This window comes from Salvelinus alpinus, chromosome 22 (assembly GCF_045679555.1).
Source record: "Salvelinus alpinus chromosome 22, SLU_Salpinus.1, whole genome shotgun sequence".
Classification (NCBI taxonomy): domain Eukaryota; kingdom Metazoa; phylum Chordata; class Actinopteri; order Salmoniformes; family Salmonidae; genus Salvelinus; species Salvelinus alpinus.
Window position 1 is genome coordinate 48727689 of NC_092107.1, and position 21389 is coordinate 48749077.

Consider the following 21389-nt stretch of genomic DNA (forward strand, 5'->3'; position numbering starts at 1 on the left):
AAGACGTCACGACTATGAAATAACACATATAATCATGTAGTAACCAACAACAACAAAAAAGTGTTAAACAAATCAAAATATATTTTATAATTGAGATTCTTCAAAGTAGCTACACCTTTTGCCTTGATGACTGCTTTGCACATTCTTGGCATTCTCTCAACCAGCTTCACCTGGATTGCTTTTCCAAAAGTCTTGAAGGAGTTCCCACGTATGCTGAGCACTTGTTGGCTGCTTTTCCTTCACTCTGCTGTCCATAACATCCCAAACCATCTCAATTGGGTTGAGGTTGTGTGATTGTGGAGGCCAGGTCATCTGATGCAGCACTCCATCACTCTCCTTCTTGGTAAAATAGCCCTTACACAGCCTGGAGGTGTGTTGGGTCATTGTCCTGTTGAAAACAAATGATTGTCCCACTAAGCGCAAACCAGATGGGAGGGCGTATCGCTGCAGAATGCTGTGGTAGCCATGTTGGTTAAGTGTGCCTTGAATTCTAAATAATTCACAGACAGTGTCACCAGCAAAGCACCATCACACCTCCTCCTCCATGCTTCATGGTGGGAACCACACATGCAGAGATCATCCGTTCACCTACTCTGCGTCTCACAAAGACACGGCTGTTGGAACCAAAAATCTAAAATTTGGTCTCATCAGACCAAAGGACAGATTTCCACCGGTCTAATGTCCATTGCTCGTGTTTCTTGGCCAAAGCAAGTCTCTTCTTCTTATTGGTGTGCTTTAGTAGTGGTTTCTTCGCAGCAATTCGACCATGAAGGTCTGATTCACAGTCTCCTCTGAACAGTTGATGTTGAGATGTGTCTGTTACTTGAACTCTGTGAAGCATTTATTTGGGCTGCAATTTCTGAGGCTGGTAATTCTAATGAACTTATCCTCCGCAGCAGAGGTAACTCTGGGTCTTCCTTTCCTGTGACGGTCCTCTTGAAGAAACATTTTCAAAGTTCTTGAAAAGAGAGAGAGATGTTTTCGTCTGGGTTTCTGTAAAGCACTTTGTGAAAACTTCTGATGTAAAAAGGGCTTTATAAAATACATTTGATTGATTTAGAAAAATAGTCCAACATCCAGTCATTATGTCGTTTTCAGCTGTGCTGTAATTACTATATTTATTTTTGTTCAGCTTGTACAATACATCTCAGATGAGCGTGAATGAGTACACACACTAATATACTGTCTTGGCCCTCCAGGTCTGAATGCTGGGGACGAGATCTTGCAGCTGAATGGGAAGGACTCGTGCAGTCTGAACTTCGGGGACATGAAGGAGGCGTTCTCCCTGGCCTCTCTGTCCCTGACCGTCAACACACTGCCCTCTACGGACCGACGACAGATCTGTTACCTGCCCCCCCGACGCTCTGACGCACAGGAACACCTCTACACTGACATCTTCTCTATGAGCCAGGGTGAGTTACAGTCGACCTCTATACTGACGTGTTCTCTATGAGCCAGGGTGAGTTACTGTAGACCTCTATACTGACATCTTCTCTATGAGCCAGGGTGAGTTACAGTCGACCTCTATACTGACGTGTTCTCTGTGAACCAGGGTGAGTTACTGTAGTCCTCTATACTGACGTGTTCTCTGTGAACCAGGGTGAGTTACAGTAGACCTCTATACTGACGTGTTCTCTGTGAACCAGGGTGAGTTACAGTCGACCTCTATACTGACGTGTTCTCTGTGAACCAGGGTGAGTTACTGTAGTCCTCTATACTGACGTGTTCTCTGTGAACCAGGGTGAGTTACTGTAGACCTCTATACTGACGTGTTCTCTGTGAACCAGGGTGAGTTACAGTAGACCTCTATACTGACGTGTTCTCTGTGAACCAGGGTGAGTTACAGTAGACCTCTATACTGACGTGTTCTCTGTGAACCAGGGTGAGTTACAGTAGACCTCTATACTGATGTGTTCTCTGTGAACCAGGGTGAGTTACTGTAGACCTCTATACTGACGTGTTCTCTGTGAACCAGGGTGAGTTACTGTAGACCTCTATACTGACGTGTTCTCTGTGAACCAGGGTGAGTTACAGTAGACCTCTATACTGACGTGTTCTCTGTGAACCAGGGTGAGTTACAGTAGACCTCTATACTGACATGTTAGGGAACATTTGGGAACCTGGTAATATTGATATGCTAGAAGGACAGCTGCTCACCATGGTCTGTCTATGTTGTTGATGTTTGTATTGTTGATGTTTGTATTGTTGATGTTTGTATTATTGACGTATTGTTGATGTTTGTATTGTTGACGTTTGTATTGTTGATGTATTGTTCGAATTGTTGATGTTTGTATTGTTGATGTGGTGTTGATGTTTGTATTGTTGATGTTTGTATTGTTGACATATTGTTGATGTTTGTATTGTTGACATATTGTTGATGTTGATGTTTGTATTGTTGACATATTGTTGATGTTTGTATTGTTGATGTTTGTATTGTTGATGTTTGTATTGTTGACATATTGTTGATGTTTGTATTGTTGATGTTTGTATTGTTGACGTGTGTATTGTTGATGTTTGTATTGTTGACGTGGTGTTTATACTCTTCCTGTTACAGAGGAGATTCTGGATGACGGGGTTGGACTGATGCTGGAATGTTCTGGAGACAGCCTGGACGACGACTCCGAGATCTTCAGCGAGGCAGACCGATGCAGAAAGGTAAAGGTCTCTTCTCGTTCCTATTTCACCTCTCTGAGATCTTCAGCGAGGCAGACCGATGCAGAAAGGTAAAGGTCTCTTCTCGTTCCTATTTCACCTCTCTGAGATCTTCAGCGAGGCAGACCGATGCAGAAAGGTCTCTTCTCGCTCCTATTTCACCTCTATTCAAGCAGGGAAGTCCCATTGAGACCAACGTCTCTTTTCCGAGGGAGCCCTGCGTCACCAAAATACAAAGTGCATAATAATGAACCAGTGCTACAAATGACAACAAACATTTCACTTGATGTGATTATGTTGACAGTGTGGTTCACCAGTGGTTCATCACTTCACTGAACATTGTGCTGCACCGTCTGTAATCTGGCGACGTTCCCTCTCTGCACCGTCTGTAATCTGGCGACGTTCCCTCTCTGCACCGTCTGTAATCTGGCGACGTTCCCTCTCTGCACCGTCTGTAATCTGGCGACGTCCCCTCTCTGCACCGTCTGTAATCTGGCGACGTTCCCTCTCTGCACCGTCTGTAATCTGGCGACGTTCCCTCTCTGCGCCGCCTGTAATCTGGCGACGTCCCCTCTCTGCACCGCCTGTAATCTGGCGACGTTCCCTCTCTGCACCGTCTGTAATCTGGCGACGTTCCCTCTCTGCACCGTCTGTAATCTGGCGATGTTCCCTCTCTGCACCGCCTGTAATCTGGCGACGTTCCCTCTCTGCACCGCCTGTAATCTGGCGACATTCCCTCTCTGCAGCGTCTGTAATCTGGCGACGTCCCCTCTCTGCACCGTCTGTAATCTGGCGACGTTCCCTCTCTGCACCGTCTGTAATCTGGCGACGTCCCCTCTCTGCACCGTCTGTAATCTAGCGACGTCCCCTCTCTGCACCGTCTGTAATCTAGCGACGTCCCCTCTCTGCACCGTCTGTAATCTGGCGATGTTCCCTCTCTGCAGCGTCTGTAATCTGGCGACGTCCCCTCTCTGCAGCGTCTGTAATCTGGCGATGTTCCCTCTCTGCACCGTCTGTAATCTGGCGACGTTCCCTCTCTGCACCGTCTGTAATCTGGCGACGTTCCCTCTCTGCACCGTCTGTAATCTGGCGATGTTCCCTCTCTGCACCGTCTGTAATCTAGCGACGTCCCCTCTCTGCACCATATTCTGCACCGTCTGTAATCTAGCGACGTCCCCTCTCTGCACCGTCTGTAATCTGGCGACGTCCCCTCTCTGCACCGCCTGTAATCTGGCGACGTTCGCTCTCTGCACCGCCTGTAATCTGGCGACGTTCCCTCTCTGCACCGTCTGTAATCTGGCGATGTTCCCTCTCTGCACCGTCTGTAATCTAGCGACGTCCCCTCTCTGCACCGTCTGTAATCTGGCGATGTTCCCTCTCTGCACCGTCTGTAATCTGGCGACGTCCCCTCTCTGCACCGTCTGTAATCTGGCGATGTTCCCTCTCTGCACCGTCTGTAATCTGGCGACGTCCCCTCTCTGCACCGCCTGTAATCTGGCGACGTCCCCTCTCTGCACCGTCTGTAATCTGGCGACGTCCCCTCTCTGCACCGTCTGTAATCTAGCGACGTCCCCTCTCTGCACCATATTCTGCACCGTCTGTAATCTAGCGACGTCCCCTCTCTGCACCGTCTGTAATCTGGCGACGTCCCCTCTCTGCACCGTCTGTAATCTGGCGACGTCCCCTCTCTGCACCGCCTGTAATCTGGCGACGTCCCCTCTCTGCACCATATTCTGCACCGTCTGCCACCAACTCATTGACTCTTGGCTGGAGAATAAAGTAATACAGACATACAGTTTCTTCTCACCCCTCCTAATGTGCATGATTTGGACTCTCGTCCGTGACCCAATTTTTCCTTTATCTACGATTGCCAGTTTTACATATGTCTTTTCTCTCTCGCCCCCCCCCCCCCCCCCCCTCCAAAAGTAGTGCACTACATAGGGAATAGGGTCCTATTTTTGACTTAGCCAACCCTGGCCTCACTGCAAGACAACCAGTGTGTTCCTGTTGACCTCAGAGCAGCCTTCTAAAGAAAAACTGCTCTCTGAAGCCATGTGGAGAAATGATTCCCCCCTGATTATCTCTCTGAAGCCATGTGGAGAAATGATTGCCCCCCTGATTATCTCTCTGACGCCATGTGGAGAAATGATTGCCCCCCTGATTATCTCTCTGACGCCATGTGGAGAAATGATTCCCCCCTGATTATCTCTCTGAAGCCATGTGGAGAAATGATTGCCCCCCTGATTATCTCTCTGACGCCATGTGGAGAAATGATTGCCCCCCTGATTATCTCTCTGACGCCATGTGGAGAAATGATTCCCCCCTGATTATCTCTCTGAAGCCATGTGGAGAAATGATTCCCCCCTGATTATCTCTCTGACGCCATGTGGAGAAATGATTCCCCCCTGATTATCTCTCTGACGCCATGTGGAGAAATGATTCCCCCCTGATTATCTCTCTGAAGCCATATGGAGAAATGATTGCGTCTATTATAGGCCTTGATTGAAGCTCAGTATTAAATTCAAATCTCCTTACCATCAAATCTAAGCCATAATGACACCAATCTCGATTTTAAAAAATTCAAATCAACATGATTTGATGTACACAACACAATCCGCCTCTTGTCATGAGCCGTACGGCCGTTACTGAGAACCACGTACCAGATTTTTTTTAACAAGGTGGTTAGCAATTGATTTTTTAATATTATTTCTTGCGCCTACCTAGCTCAAATTCTAGACGTCGGATTACAACGAGACTATAGCGTCCATAAAGTGACCTTTGGATTTAAAAAATGCAGGGTTGACTAAATTTGTAGCATCAATTTTTATTAAATGTATCATTTATTGCTCTCACGTGTACACATTTCAGTCAACAATATGCTACATTTTTTGTAGCATTTCTGACAATAATAAAAATAATAAAATTGCTGAAACTCTGAGTTCTGTAACACCGGTCTGCTTGCACCATGCTGCCAGTCATGAAGTGTATGGAACAAACCTAGACTACTGTATTTAGCTAGCTATATGGTGGTGTTCAAGCTGAGGTTAATCAATAAACACAAACAGATATTTTGATTTGCTAGGTTATATAGCTAACGTAACCTTATACCAGTCAGGCGAGAGCTAACGTTAGCTAGGTAGTTATCCAACAAGTGAGGAAAGATAGCTAGCTATATTTTTACCAAGTAAGGTCTTTCACGTAAAGCTGGAGTCATCATGTGTAAACTTGATACCCTCCCCGACCTGACTTGATACCCTCCCCAACCTGACTTGATACCCTCCCCAAACTGACTTGATACCCTCCCCGACCTGACTTGATACCCTCCCCGACCTGACTTGATACCCTCCCCGACCTGACTTGATACCCTCCCCGACCTGACTTGATACCCTCCCAGACCTGACTTGATACCCTCCCCAAACTGACTTGATACCCTCCCCGACCTGACTTGATACCCTCCCCGACCTGACTTGATACCCTCCCCGACCTGACTTGATACCCTCCCCGACCTGACTTGATACCCTCCCCGACCTGACTTGATACCCTCCCCGACCTGACTTGATACCCTCCCCAAACTGACTTTGATACCCTCCCCAACCTGACTTGATACCCTCCCCGACCTGACTTGATACCCTCCCCGACCTGACTTGATACCCTCCCCGACCTGACTTGATACCCTCCCCGACCTGACTTGATACCCTCCCCGACCTGACTTGATACCCTCCCAGACCTGACTTGATACCCTTCCCAACCTGACTTGATACCCTCCCCAAACTGACTTGATACCCTCCCCGACCTGACTTGATACCCTCCCCGACCTGACTTGATACCCTCCCCGACCTGACTTTGATACCCTCCCCAACCTGACTTTGATACCCTCCCCAACCTGACTTGATACCCTCCCCAAACTGACTTGATACCCTCCCCGACCTGACTTGATACCCTCCCCGACCTGACTTGATACCCTCCCCGACCTGACTTGATACCCTCCCCGACCTGACTTGATACCCTCCCCGACCTGACTTTGATACCCTCCCCAACCTGACTTGATACCCTCCCCAACCTGACTTGATACCCTCCCCAACCTGACTTGATACCCTCCCCGACCTGACTTGATACCCTCCCCGACCTGACTTGATACCCTCCCGAAGCCCAAATATTAAAATTGATGCCTTTTAAAAAAGGTGTGCAGCGCATCAACTCTTCATTTAACGGATTACAGTTTGAATCCGGACAGCAGCCAATCAAATTGTGCCAGTTGAGAAAAAGTTGCACATGGCAGTTCAGAGGAACATCAGCGGGGGAATTCAGACGGAGCCCTTGGAAAGATGATACCCAATATTACTACGTTGTAGTCAACAACAAAAAACGGATTGCAACTTGCAAAACAAGCGGGAAGAAAATGACAGACGTAGGCCCAACAACTTCCAACTTTGTTCGACATTTGAAGCTGCACAAAGAAAGGTAGGTCATGGCTAATATAGCCGACAGCTATACGTATATAACTTTGTTAGTGTAGCATGTAGGCTAACGTAACATTAAATCAATGAGCCTCCACACAGTCACACAGTGCGGGAACGTGATCATTGCACCCAAGATTGAGCAACAACTGGCCAGGCAGTTGGAAGCTTAAATCCTGCCTGATGTTACTGCTGTTCCTAAAACCATTGAGATACGGTAGCCTACTGTAACCACACACAGTGTGTGTGTGTGTGTGTTAAGGTTTGGCGATTGTGTACAAGCCTACATCACCTGATTGCCCCATTGCAATCCTCAATAGTCGATCGCTATGGGGGGGGGGGGGGGGGCAGGTCTTTCTCATGGCTACCCATGTATTTCCATGGAAATAAAGTTTATTTGGAAAGTAATAAATATATATATTTTTAAAAGCATTCATGATTTGCGTAAATGTAATATACTAACTATTACTCTTGTTAAAAATATAAAATGGTATTACATTTGGTGAAGAGCACATTATGACTTGTTTAGGAGTTGAGACTTGACTCGGACTTGCCTGTCTTGACTTGGGACTTGAGTGCTAAGACTTGAGACTTATTTGTGACTTGTAAAACAATGACTTGGTCCCACCTCTGCTACTGTGTGCATCTTGCTAGAACGGAGGAGAAACCAGAGCCCGTATCCACAAAGCGTCTCAGAAAAAGTCCTAGGAATCCTGTTTAAAACCTGTTTTAAGGCAACAACAAAAAACTCCCAGCTCAGAGTAGGTTTTAGGACGTTAAGACACTGCTCAGAAAAACTCTGAGCCGGGAGTAAAATCAACTCATACAAGTTCCTCTCAGCTAGTAATCATGATAGTTTGAGGCAATGGAAAGATGGTCATGACGTGCATTGACATGTTGCAATGGAATGGGGGAATAACCAATCACGATGAGGCATCGCCAGCTGTGAACTCTACTGCCCGGCAACAGGTGAATCTGACTGTACATCAGATGACGCAATGGTTAAAACGTTTCATATCATTTTCGTCTGACACAATCACCTTTTAAAAAAAGTTTTGCCTAATATGCATCCATAACCTTCTCTTTTTATTTACCAATTCCGATATTTTAAATAATGTGAATATTGTATCGATACACAATTAATCTTCTCCTTTCCCCCTTCTGATGACCAGGTGGCGAATCGCATCTCTGCATGTCTGGCAGACATATCAGTGTGGATGACGGACCACCACCTCAAGCTGAACCTCGGCAAGACGGAGCTGCTCTTCCTCCCGGGGAAGGACTGCCCGTTCCATGATCTCGCCATCACGGTTGACAACTCCATTGTGTCCTCCTCCCAGAGCGCTAAGAACCTTGGCGTGATCCTGGACAACACCCTGTCGTTCTCAACTAACATCAAGGCGGTGGCCCGTTCCTGTAGGTTCATGCTCTACAACATCCGCAGAGTACGACCCTGCCTCACACAGGAAGCGGCGCAGGTCCTAATCCAGGCACTTGTCATCTCCCGTCTGGATTACTGCAACTCGCTGTTGGCTGGGCTCCCTGCCTGTGCCATTAAACCCCTACAACTCATCCAGAACGCCGCAGCCCGTCTGGTGTTCAACCTTCCCAAGTTCTCTCACGTCACCCCGCTCCTCCGCTCTCTCCACTGGCTTCCAGTTGAAGCTCGCATCCGCTACAAGACCATGGTGCTTGCCTACGGAGCTGTGAGGGGAACGGCACCTCAGTACCTTCAGGCTCTGATCAGGCCCTACACTCAAACAAGGGCACTGCGTTCATCCACCTCTGGCCTGCTCGTCTCCCTACCACTGAGGAAGTACAGTTCCCGCTCAGCCCAGTCAAAACTGTTCGCTGCTCTGGCACCCCAATGGTGGAACAAACTCCCTCACGACGCCAGGACAGCGGAGTCAATCACCACCTTCCGGAGACACCTGAAACCCCACCTCTTCAAGGAATACCTAGGATAGGATAAAGTAATCCTTCTGACCCCCCCCCCCCCCTTAAAAGATTTAGATGCACTATTGTAAAGTGGTTGTTCCACTGGATGTCATAAGGTGAATGCACCAATTTGTAAGTCGCTCTGGATAAGAGCGTCTGCTAAATGACTTAAATGTAAATGTAAATGTACATTTTATAATGATTTCAAATATGGATTTTGATAATATTACTGTATATATCCACAGACTCGTCACTCCCATTTAGCAACTCTAAATCGCTTTGGCACAGTAGGCATCAAGTTACTTGCCAATAATGTTGCATGAAACATTTGAAAAGTCTAATTTTTACCGAACACAATTAAATGCTTTTAACATGACCAATTTAGATATTGAAATAACATGATGTAGGTTAATAAAATAATCGTAAGAGAAATAACTACCAGGGGATATGCATCAACAGCAATCCTCTGCATTATCATTAACAGCAGACTCGTACATTTCCTCAGCGAAAACAATGTACTGAGCAAATGTCATATTGGCTTTTTACCGAATTACCATATGACAGACCACGTATTCACCCTGCACACCCTAATTGACAAACAAACCAAGGCAAAATCTTCTCATTCTTTGTTGATTTAAAAAAAAAAGTCTTGACTCAATTTGGCATGAGGGTCTGCTATACAAATTGATCAAAAGTGGTATTGGGGAAAAACATACAACATTATAAAATCCATGTACACAAATAACAAGTGTGCGGTTATAATTGGCAAAAAACAAACACGTTTCTTTCCACAGGGCCTGGGGGGTGAGACAGGGATGCAGCTTAAGCCCCACCCTCTTCTACATGTGTAACGGATGTGAAATGGCTAGCTAGTTAGCGGGTACGCGCTAATAGCGTTTCAATCAGTTACGTCACTTGCTCTGAAACCTTGAAGTAGTGGTTCCCCCCCATCACTGTTGTTGATGTGTGCAGAGGGTCCCTGGTTCGCGCCCGGGTATGGGCGAGGGGATGGACGTAAAGTTATACTGTTACACATGTATATCAATGAATTGGCGATGGCACTAGAATAGTCTGCAGCACCCAGACCCTATTAGAAGTTCTGGTGCTTCTGTCCCCAACCAAGGAGGGTATACAGCAGCACCTAGATCTGTCCCCAACCAAGGAGGGCCTACAGCAGCAGCTAGATCTGTCCACAACCAAGGAGGGCCTACAGCAGCAGCTAGATCTGTCCCCAACCAAGGAGGGCCTACAGCAGCAGCTAGATCTGTCCCCAACCAAGGAGGCCCTACAGCAGCAGCTAGATCTTCTGCACAGATTCTGACAGATCTGGGCCCTGACAGTAAATCTCAGTAAGACAAAAAATAATGGTGTTCCAAAAAAAGGTCCAGTTGCCAGGACCACAAATGTAAATTCCATCTAGACACCGTTGCCCTAGACCACACAAAAAACTTTACATACCTCGGCCTAAACATCAACACCACTGGTAACTTCCACAAAGCTGTGAACGATCTGAGAGACAATGCAAGAAGGATCTTCTATGCCATAAAAAGGAACAAAACATTTGACATACCAATTAGGATCTGGCTAAAAATATTTGAATTGGTTAATGAACCCATTGCCCTTTATGGTTGTGAGGTCTGGGGTCCGCTCACCAACCAAGAATTCACCAAATGGGACAAACACCATATTGAGACTCTGCATGCAGAACTCTGCAAAAAAATATCCTCTGTGAACAAAAGTAAAACACCCAAAAATGCTTGCAGAGCAGAATTAGGCTGATACACGCTAATTTATCAAAATCCAGAAAAGAGCCGTTTTAAATTTTACAACCACCTAAAAGGAAGTGATTCCCAAACCTTCCATAACAAAGCCATCACCTACAGGGAGATGAACCTGGAGAAGAGTCCCCTAAGCAAGCTGGTCCTGGGGCTCTGTTCACAAACACAAACAGACCCCACAGAGCCCCAGGACAGCAACACAATCATGAGAAAACAAAAAGATAATTACTTGACACATTGGAAAGAATTAACAAAATAACAGTGCAAACTAGAATGCTATTTGGCCCTAAACAGAGAGTACACAGAGGCAGAATACCTGACCACTGTTACTGACCCAAACTTAAGGAAAGCTTTGACTATGTACAGACTCAGTGAGCATAGCCTTGCTATTGAGAAAGGCCGCCGTAGGCAGACCTGGCTCTCAAGAGAAGACAGGCTATGTGCACACTGCCCACAAAATGAGGTGGAAACTGAGCTGCACTTCCTAACCTCCTGCCAAATGTATGACCATATCAGAGACACATATTTCCCTCAGATTCCACAGATCCACAAAGAATTCGAAAACAAACCCGATTTTGATAAACTCCCATATCTACTGGGTGAAATTCCACAGTGTGCCATCACAGCAGTAAGATTTGTGACCTGTTGCCACAAGAAAAAGGTCAACCAGTGAAGAACAAACACCATTGTAAACACAACCCATGTTTATGCTTATTCATTTTCCCTTTTGTACTTTAACCATTTGTACGTTACAACACTGTGTATATATAATATGACATTTGTAATGTCTTTTCTTTTGGAACTTCTGTGAGTAGAATGTTTACTGTTTATTTTTATTGTTTATTTAACTTTTGTATGTTATCTACCTCACTTGCTTTGGCAATGTTAACACATGTTTCCCATGCCAATAAAACCTTTTGGGGAGGGAGGGAGAGAGAGAGAGAGGAGGAGGGGGGAAGAGGAGGAGGGGGGGAAGAGGAGGGGGGAAGAGGAGGAGGGGGGAGAGGGGGGGAAGAGGAGGAGAGAGAGGAGGGCGGGAGAGAGAGAGAGGAGGGGGGAGAGAGAGAGAGGAGGGAGAGAGAGAGGAGGCGGGGGGAAGAGGAGAGAGAGAGGAGGAGGAGGGGAAGAGGAGAGGAGAGAGGTGGAGGGGGGAAGAGGAGAGGAGAGAGAGAGGAGGAGGGGGGAAGAGGAGAGGAGGAGAGGGGGAAGAGGAGAGGAGAGAGAGAGGAGGAGGGGGGAGGGGAGGAGTAGGGGGTGAGAGAGAGAGGAGGAGGGGGAGAGGAGAGAGAGATGGGAGGAGGGGGGGGGGAGAGAGAGAGCTCTCCTTTATATTGGACTCTTCCCTTCTTCCGCTGACTGAGGCTTTGACTGACCGACGGTCCTCTCCTACGCTCTGGAATCTTTGGCTGTCCGTCCATCTGACTGTGCTCTCCTCCTCTCTGCCTCTCCATCTGTCTGTCGTCTTTCTGTCCGCCAGCCTCCCATGTCTGCCCTGAAGAGGAGCAAGGGCTCCTCAGAGTCCATCTCTGACACGCTGCATCTGGTGAGCCTGCTCTCTAAACTAACTAGCTACATCTACTACTCTTTACTCACATCTTTGGTTTTCTTCACTGTTTATCGTGTCTTTGTCTTTTTATTGGTTCATACCATCAACTGTAATTTTCTTGTTGGTTGGACTATGCCGTATATTACGCTGTGTGAGACCGTTGTCTCTCTCTAACTCAAGGCTACCTGGTGTGGTGTGTGATTCCTGATGCTTTTAATCGCTGTGATTCACACCTTAACTGATTACCAAATGGCACCCTATCCACTATGTAGTGCACTATGGGCCCTGGTCTAAAGTAGTGCACTATAGCGGGAATAGGGTGCCATTGGGGACACGCATATTCTCTAGGCTGCTTGGGTACATTACAAGAAGCTGTGAGTCAGCCCTGTCAGCTAGCGAAGCTCTCCTGTCTGTCATAGTCATTCTGTGAGCTGAAACTGTGACTCCTCAGCGCTATCAGCTAGCGAAGCCAATCTGTCATTCTGTGAGCTTTTTTGTTATACACATCTTTTTATAAGATTTTTATTTGACCTTTTATCAGCAAAACAAAACATCCATGTACAAACAGCAACATCACACAAACATCCACATCATCCCCTGCCCAGACCCATTTGAATGAATGATTTGTCCCAATGCTTTTTAGTTTTTTAAATATTTAGGACTAACTTATTCCTTGCCACCCATTCTGAAACTAACTGCAGTTCTTTGTTAAGTGTTGCAGTGATTTCAGTCGATGTAGTAGCTGACGTGTATAGTGTTGAGTCATCCGCATACATAGACACTCTGGCTTTACTCACAGTCAGTGGCATGTCATTAGTATTGATTGAAAAATAGTAAGGGGCCTAGACAGCTACCCTGGGGAACTCCTCATTTTACCTGGATTATGTTGGAGAGGTTTCCATTAAAGAACACCCTCTGTGTTCTGTTAGACAGGTAACTCTTTATCCACATTATAGCAGGGGGTGTAAAGCCATAACACACATGTTTTTACAGCAGCAGACTATGATCAATAATGTCAAAAGCCACGCTGAAGTCTAACAAAACAGCCTCTACAATCTTTTCATCATCAATTTCTCTCAGCCAATCATCAGTCATTTGTGTAAGTGCTGTGCTTGTTGAATGTCCTTCCCTACAAGCTGAAAGTCTGTCAATTTGTTTACTGTAAAATAGCATTGTATTTGGTCAAACACAATTTTTTCCAAAAGTTTACTAAGGGTTGGTAACAGGCTGATTGGTTGGCTATTTGAGCTAGTAAAAGGGGCTTTACTGTTCTTAGGTAGCAGAATGACTTTTGCTGCTTCCCTCCAGGCCTGGGGGCACACATATTCTAGTAGGCTTAAATTGAAGATATGTCAAATAGGAGTGGCAATATCGTCCGCTATTATCCTCAGTAATTTTCCATCCAAGTTGCTGGCATGTCATGCCAAAATTTGCTAATCTTACCAATGAAAAAATCATCAAAGTATCAGTGGGTTTTGTGATGAATGAGCCATTTGATTCAATGAATGACTGAGTTTGCCTTTTTTGCCAAAGCTTAAGGTGCTCCAAAGCTTTTTACTGTCATTTTTATAGAATTTATGTTTGTTTCATAGTATAGTTTCTTCTTTTTATTCAGTTTAGTCACATTAACTCTCAATTTGAAGTACGTTTGCAAACGGTAATTTGCCAATCCTTTTGCCTGATCCCTCTCAACCAGAACATTTTTCAATTCCTCGTCCACAAGAAATTACCATGTTCTCAGAACTTCAGATTTTTTATGTACTAGACACGTTTCATGAGAACATTGCAAAAAAAAAAGTCCAGTTTTCTGTGGGTTAGGAGAATATTCCATCAACGTCCCACCAAACATACACAGAACACGGTTGCAATGTTCTCAGAACACGGTTGCAATGCTCTCAGAACATGGTTGCAATGTTCTCAGAACGCAGTTGCAATGTTCTCAGAACGTGGTTGCAATGTTCTCAGAACGCGGTTGCAATGTTCTCAGAACGCGGTTGCAATGTTCTCAGAACACGGTTGCAATGTTCTCAGAACACGATTCATGGGAACGTTGCAAAAATGAGACTCCTGAATCACTATGCTAAATTGCATTGACTTATTTCAAGCACTTTTAAGGTCTTTCTGTATATTTGTCTAATCTTGTTGGGGCATATTAACTTGTTTTTAATGGTACTCCTGAAATGACTATTCTCAACGAAGTTGTTTCAGAGAGGGAGGAGTGTTACGGTTTCCTCTGGACAGGACAGGGCCTAATTATACTGCCCCAATTAGCACCCTAGAGTTATCCGTTATTGAGACAGTGGTTGGGCCTTCGTCATTGGTGCTGGTGGCCTGGGTAGGGGAGGCACCCAGCTGTCACACTCTTAGCAGTATATGTTAATGTCATTATTTGTCAACAGTTACAACACACTTATCTGATAAATTAAAATGAGTTTCTCAATGAAAGATGGTAATCTGTAGGATTACCCCATCGAGTACAAATGATGATCACATTTCCACTACCTCTCGTAAATGATTTGTTATTTATTAATTCTATATAGCTGAACTTTTCTCCGTGGTCCTCTTGAAATCCAAATCACATACTATGTATATCATTCCTTTAAAAGTTCCAGCTGCAGATTGACCTTTTTTAACATATTGCGATTTCTGTGATTTGTCCCAAGTGATTCTGTTGCAATTTGTCTGTTTTTCCACATTTAAAACTTGCAGATGGAACTCTGTGTTGTGTATTGTTTTGGTATAACTGGCATCATCATTGCGTAGATGGCAAATGCGAGAAAGCACAGACATGCTACTGTAAAAATACACATTTCTGATATTCTGAGAATATGGTAACCATGTTCTGAGTATGTTTCTATCAGAAGCAACACTACTACCTGGGCCATGTTTCTATCAGAAGCAACCTTACTACCCGGGCCATGTTTCTATCAGAAGCAACACTACTACCTGGGCCATGTTTCTACCAGAAGCAACACTACTACCTGGGCCATGTTTCTACCAGAAGCAACACTACCACTACCTGGGCCATGTTTCTACCAGAAGCAACACTACCTACTGGGACATGTTTCTACCAGAAGCAACACTACTACCTGGGCCATGTTTCTACCAGAAGCAACACTACTACCTGGGCCATGTTTCTATCAGAAGCAACACTACCTACTGGGCCATGTTTCTACCAGAAGCAACACTACTACCTGGGCCATGTTTCTACCAGAAGCAACACTACCTACTGGACCATGTTTCTACCAGAAGCAACACTACTACCTGGGCCATGTTTCTATCAGAAGTAACACTACTACCTGGGCCATGTTTTCTATCAGAAGCAACACTACCTACTGGGCCATGTTTTCTATCAGAAGCAACACTACCTACTGGGCCATGTTTCTATCAGAAACAACACTACCTACTGGGCCATGTTTCTATCAGAAGCAACATTAGTACCTGGGCCATGTTTCTATCAGAAGCAACACTACCTACTGGGCCATGTTTCTATCTGAAGCAACCTTACTACCCGGGCCATGTTTCTATCAGAAGCAACACTACTACCTGGGCCATGTTTCTACCAGAAGCAACAGTACCACCCGGGCCATGTTTCTCTCCAGAAGCAACACTACCTACTGGGCCATGTTTCTATCAGAAGCAACACTACCTACTGGGCCATGTTTTTACCAGAAGCAACACTACTACCTGGGCCATGTTCCTATCAGAAGCAACACTACTACCTGGGCCATGTTTCTACCAGAAGCAACACTACTACCTGGGCCATGTTCCTATCAGAAGCAACACTACTACCTGGGCCATGTTTCTACCAGAAGCAACACTACCTACTGGGCCATGTTTCTACCAGAAGCAACACTACCTACTGGACCATGTTTCTACCAGAAGCAACACTACTACCTGGGCCATGTTTCTACCAGAAGCAACACTACTACCTGGGCATGTTTCTATCAGAAGCAACACTACTACCTGGGCCATGTTTCTACCAGAAGCAACACTACTACTTGGGCCATGTTTCTACCAGAAGCAACACTACCTACTGGACCATGTTTCTACCAGAAGCAACACTACTACCTGGGCATGTTTCTATCAGAAGCAACACTACTACCCGGGCCATGTTTCTATTAGAAGCAACAGTACCACCCGGGCCATGTTTCTACCAGAAGCAACACTACTACCTGGGCCATGTTTCTACCAGAAGCAACACTACCACTACCTGGGCCATGTTTCTACCAGAAGCAACACTACCTACTGGGACATGTTTCTACCAGAAGCAACACTACTACCTGGGCCATGTTTCTACCAGAAGCAACACTACTACCTGGGCCATGTTTCTATCAGAAGCAACACTGCCTACTGGGCCATGTTTCTATCAGAAGCAACACTACCTACTGGGCCATGTTTCTACCAGAAGCAACACTACTACTTGGGCCATGTTTCTACCAGAAGCAACACTACCTACTGGACCATGTTTCTACCAGAAGCAACACTACTACCTGGGCATGTTTCTATCAGAAGCAACACTACTACCCGGGCCATGTTTCTATCAGAAGCAACAGTACCACCCGGGCCATGTTTCTACCAGAAGCAACACTACTACCTGGGCCATGTTTCTACCAGAAGCAACACTACCACTACCTGGGCCATGTTTCTACCAGAAGCAACACTACCTACTGGGACATGTTTCTACCAGAAGCAACACTACTACCTGGGCCATGTTTCTACCAGAAGCAACACTACTACCTGGGCCATGTTTCTATCAGAAGCAACACTACCTACTGGGCCATGTTTCTACCAGAAGCAACACTACTACCTGGGCCATGTTTCTACCAGAAGCAACACTACCTACTGGACCATGTTTCTACCAGAAGCAACACTACTACCTGGGCATGTTTCTATCAGAAGCAACACTACTACCCGGGCCATGTTTCTATCAGAAGCAACAGTACCACCCGGGCCATGTTTCTACCAGAAGCAACACTACTACCTGGGCCATGTTTCTACCAGAAGCAACACTACCACTACCTGGGCCATGTTTCTACCAGAAGCAACACTACCTACTGGGACATGTTTCTACCAGAAGCAACACTACTACCTGGGCCATGTTTCTACCAGAAGCAACACTACTACCTGGGCCATGTTTCTATCAGAAGCAACACTGCCTACTGGGCCATGTTTCTATCAGAAGCAACACTACCTACTGGGCCATGTTTCTACCAGAAGCAACACTACTACCTGGGCCATGTTTCTACCAGAAGCAACACTACCTACTGGACAATGTTTCTACCAGAAGCAACACTACTACCTGGGCCATGTTTCTATCAGAAGTAACACTACTACCTGGGCCATGTTTTCTATCAGAAGCAACACTACCTACTGGGCCATGTTTTCTATCAGAAGCAACACTACCTACTGGGCCATGTTTCTATCAGAAACAACACTACCTACTGGGCCATGTTTCTATCAGAAGCAACATTAGTACCTGGGCCATGTTTCTATCAGAAGCAACACTACCTACTGGGCCATGTTTCTATCATAAGCAACATTAGTACCTGGGCCATGTTTCTATCAGAAGCAACACTACCTACTGGGCCATGTTTCTATCTGAAGCAACCTTACTACCCGGGCCATGTTTCTATCAGAAGCAACACTACTACCTGGGCCATGTTTCTACCAGAAGCAACAGTACCACCCGGGCCATGTTTCTCTCCAGAAGCAACACTACCTACTGGGCCATGTTTCTATCAGAAGCAACACTACCTACTGGGCCATGTTTCTATCAGAAGCAACACTACCTACTGGGCCATGTTTCTACCAGAAGCAACATTACGACCTGGGCCATGTTTCTATCTGAAGCAACCTTACTACCCGGGCCATGTTTCTATCAGAAGCAACACTACTACCCGGGCCATGTTTCTATCAGAAGCAACACTACCACCTAGGCCATGTTTCTACCAGAAGCAACACTACCATCTGGGCCATGTTTCTACCAGAAGCAACACTACTACCTGGCCCATGTTTCTATTAGAAGCAACACTACCACCTGGGCCATGTTTCTACCAGAAGCAACACTACTACCTGGGCCATGTTTCTATCAGAAGCAACACTACTACCTGGGCCATGTTTCTACCAGAAGCAACACTACCTACTGGGCCATGTTTCTATCAGAAGCAACACTACTACCTGGGCCATGTTCCTATCAGAAGCAACACTACGACCTGGGCCATGTTTCTATCAGAAGCAACACTACTACCTGGGCCATGTTTCTACCAGAAGTAACACTACTACCTGGGCCATGTTTCTACCAGAAGCAACACTACCACCTGGGCCATGTTTCTACCAGAAGCAACACTACTACCTGGGCCATGTTTCTATCAGAAGCAACACTACTACCTGGGCCATGTTTCTATCAGAAGCAACACTACCACCTGAGCCATGTTTCTATCAGAAGCAACACTACTACCTGGGCCATGTTTCTATCAGAAGCAACACTACCTACTGGGCCATGTTTCTATTAGAAGCAACACTACTACCTGGGCCATGTTTCTACCAGAAGCAACACTACTACCTGGGCCATGTTTCTATCAGAAGCAACACTACTACCTGGGCCATGTTTCTATCAGAAGCAACACTGCCTACTGGGCCATGTTTCTATCAGAAGCCACACTACTACCTGGGCCATGTTTCTATCAGAAGCAACACTACCTACTGGGCCATGTTTCTATCAGAGGCAACACTACCTACTGGGCCATGTTTCTACCAGAAGAAACACTACCTACTGGGCCATGTTTCTATCAGAAGTAACACTACTACCTGGGCCATGTTTCTATCAGAAGTAACACTACTACCTGGGCCATGTTTTCTATCAGAAGCAACACTACCTACTGGGCCATGTTTTCTATCAGAAGCAACACTGCCTACTGGACCATGTTTCTACCAGAAGCAACACTACTACCTGGGCCATGTTTCTATCAGAAGTAACACTACTACCTGGGCCATGTTTTCTTTCAGAAGCAACACTACCTACTGGGCCATGTTTTCTATCAGAAGCAACACTACCTACTGGGCCATGTTTCTATCAGAAGCAACACTACTACCTGGGCCATGTTTCTATCAGAAGCAACACTACCTACTGGGCCATGTTTCTATCAGAAGCAACATTAGTACCTGGGCCATGTTTCTATCAGAAGCAACACTACCTACTGGGCCATGTTTCTATCTGAAGCAACCTTACTACCCGGGCCATGTTTCTATCAGAAGCAACACTACTACCTGGGCCATGTTTCTACCAGAAGCAACAGTACCACCCGGGCCATGTTTCTACCAGAAGCAACACTACCTACTGGGCCATGTTTCTATCAGAAGCAACACTACCTACTGGGCCATGTTTCTACCAGAAGCAACATTACTACCTGGGCCATGTTTCTACCAGAAGCAACACTACCATCTGGGCCATGTTTCTACCAGAAGCAACACTACTACCTGGCACATGTTTCTATTAGAAGCAACACTACTACATGGGCCATGTTCCTATCAGAAGCAACACTACGACCTGGGCCATGTTTCTATCAGAAGCAACACTACTACCTGGGCCATTTTTCTACCAGAAATAACACTACTACCTGGGCCATGTTTCTACCAGAAGCAACACTACCACCTGGGCCATGTTTCTACCAGAAGCAACACTACTACCTGGGCCATGTTCCTATCAGAAGCAACACTACCTACTGGGCCATGTTTCTACCAGAAGCAACATTACGACCTGGGCCATGTTTCTATCTGAAGCAACCTTACTACCCGGGCCATGTTTCTATCAGAAGCAACACTACTACCCGGGCCATGTTTCTATCAGAAGCAACACTACCACCTAGGCCATGTTTCTACCAGAAGCAACACTACCATCTGGGCCATGTTTCTACCAGAAGCAACACTACTACCTGGCCCATGTTTCTATTAGAAGCAACACTACCACCTGGGCCATGTTTCTACCAGAAGCAACACTACTACCTGGGCCATGTTTCTATCAGAAGCAACACTACTACCTGGGCCATGTTTCTACCAGAAGCAACACTACCTACTGGGCCATGTTTCTATCAGAAGCAACACTACTACCTGGGCCATGTTCCTATCAGAAGCAACACTACGACCTGGGCCATGTTTCTATCAGAAGCAACACTACTACCTGGGCCATGTTTCTACCAGAAGTAACACTACTACCTGGGCCATGTTTCTACCAGAAGCAACACTACCACCTGGGCCATGTTTCTACCAGAAGCAACACTACTACCTGGGCCATGTTTCTATCAGAAGCAACACTACTACCTGGGCCATGTTTCTATCAGAAGCAACACTACCACCTGAGCCATGTTTCTATCAGAAGCAACACTACTACCTGGGCCATGTTTCTATCAGAAGCAACACTACCTACTGGGCCATGTTTCTATTAGAAGCAACACTACTACCTGGGCCATGTTTCTACCAGAAGCAACACTACTACCTGGGCCATGTTTCTATCAGAAGCAACACTACTACCTGGGCCATGTTTCTATCAGAAGCAACACTGCCTACTGGGCCATGTTTCTATCAGAAGCCACACTACTACCTGGGCCATGTTTCTATCAGAAGCAACACTACCTACTGGGCCATGTTTCTATCAGAGGCAACACTACCTACTGGGCCATGTTTCTACCAGAAGCAACACTACCTACTGGGCCATGTTTCTATCAGAAGTAACACTACTACCTGGGCCATGTTTCTATCAGAAGTAACACTACTACCTGGGCCATGTTTTCTATCAGAAGCAACACTACCTACTGGGCCATGTTTTCTATCAGAAGCAACACTGCCTACTGGACCATGTTTCTACCAGAAGCAACACTACTACCTGGGCCATGTTTCTATCAGAAGTAACACTACTACCTGGGCCATGTTTTCTTTCAGAAGCAACACTACCTACTGGGCCATGTTTTCTATCAGAAGCAACACTACCTACTGGGCCATGTTTCTATCAGAAGCAACACT

At 45.9% G+C, this 21389-nt stretch overlaps 1 protein-coding gene across 2 annotated transcripts in view; it reads left to right on the forward strand.

Moving 5' to 3' along the window:
* LOC139549613 (rho guanine nucleotide exchange factor TIAM1-like) overlaps window positions 1-21389 on the forward strand; it is a 138849-nt gene that overhangs the window by 75477 nt on the left and 41983 nt on the right. The window contains exons 16-18 of one of the 2 annotated variants that reach the window (XM_071360271.1): window positions 1200-1412; window positions 2555-2655; window positions 12303-12368. In XM_071360271.1, coding sequence (XP_071216372.1) covers window positions 1200-1412; window positions 2555-2655; window positions 12303-12368 — 380 coding nt within the window. The remainder of the gene's footprint in view (window positions 1-1199; window positions 1413-2554; window positions 2656-12302; window positions 12369-21389) is intronic. The other variant, XM_071360270.1, reaches the window with a different exon arrangement.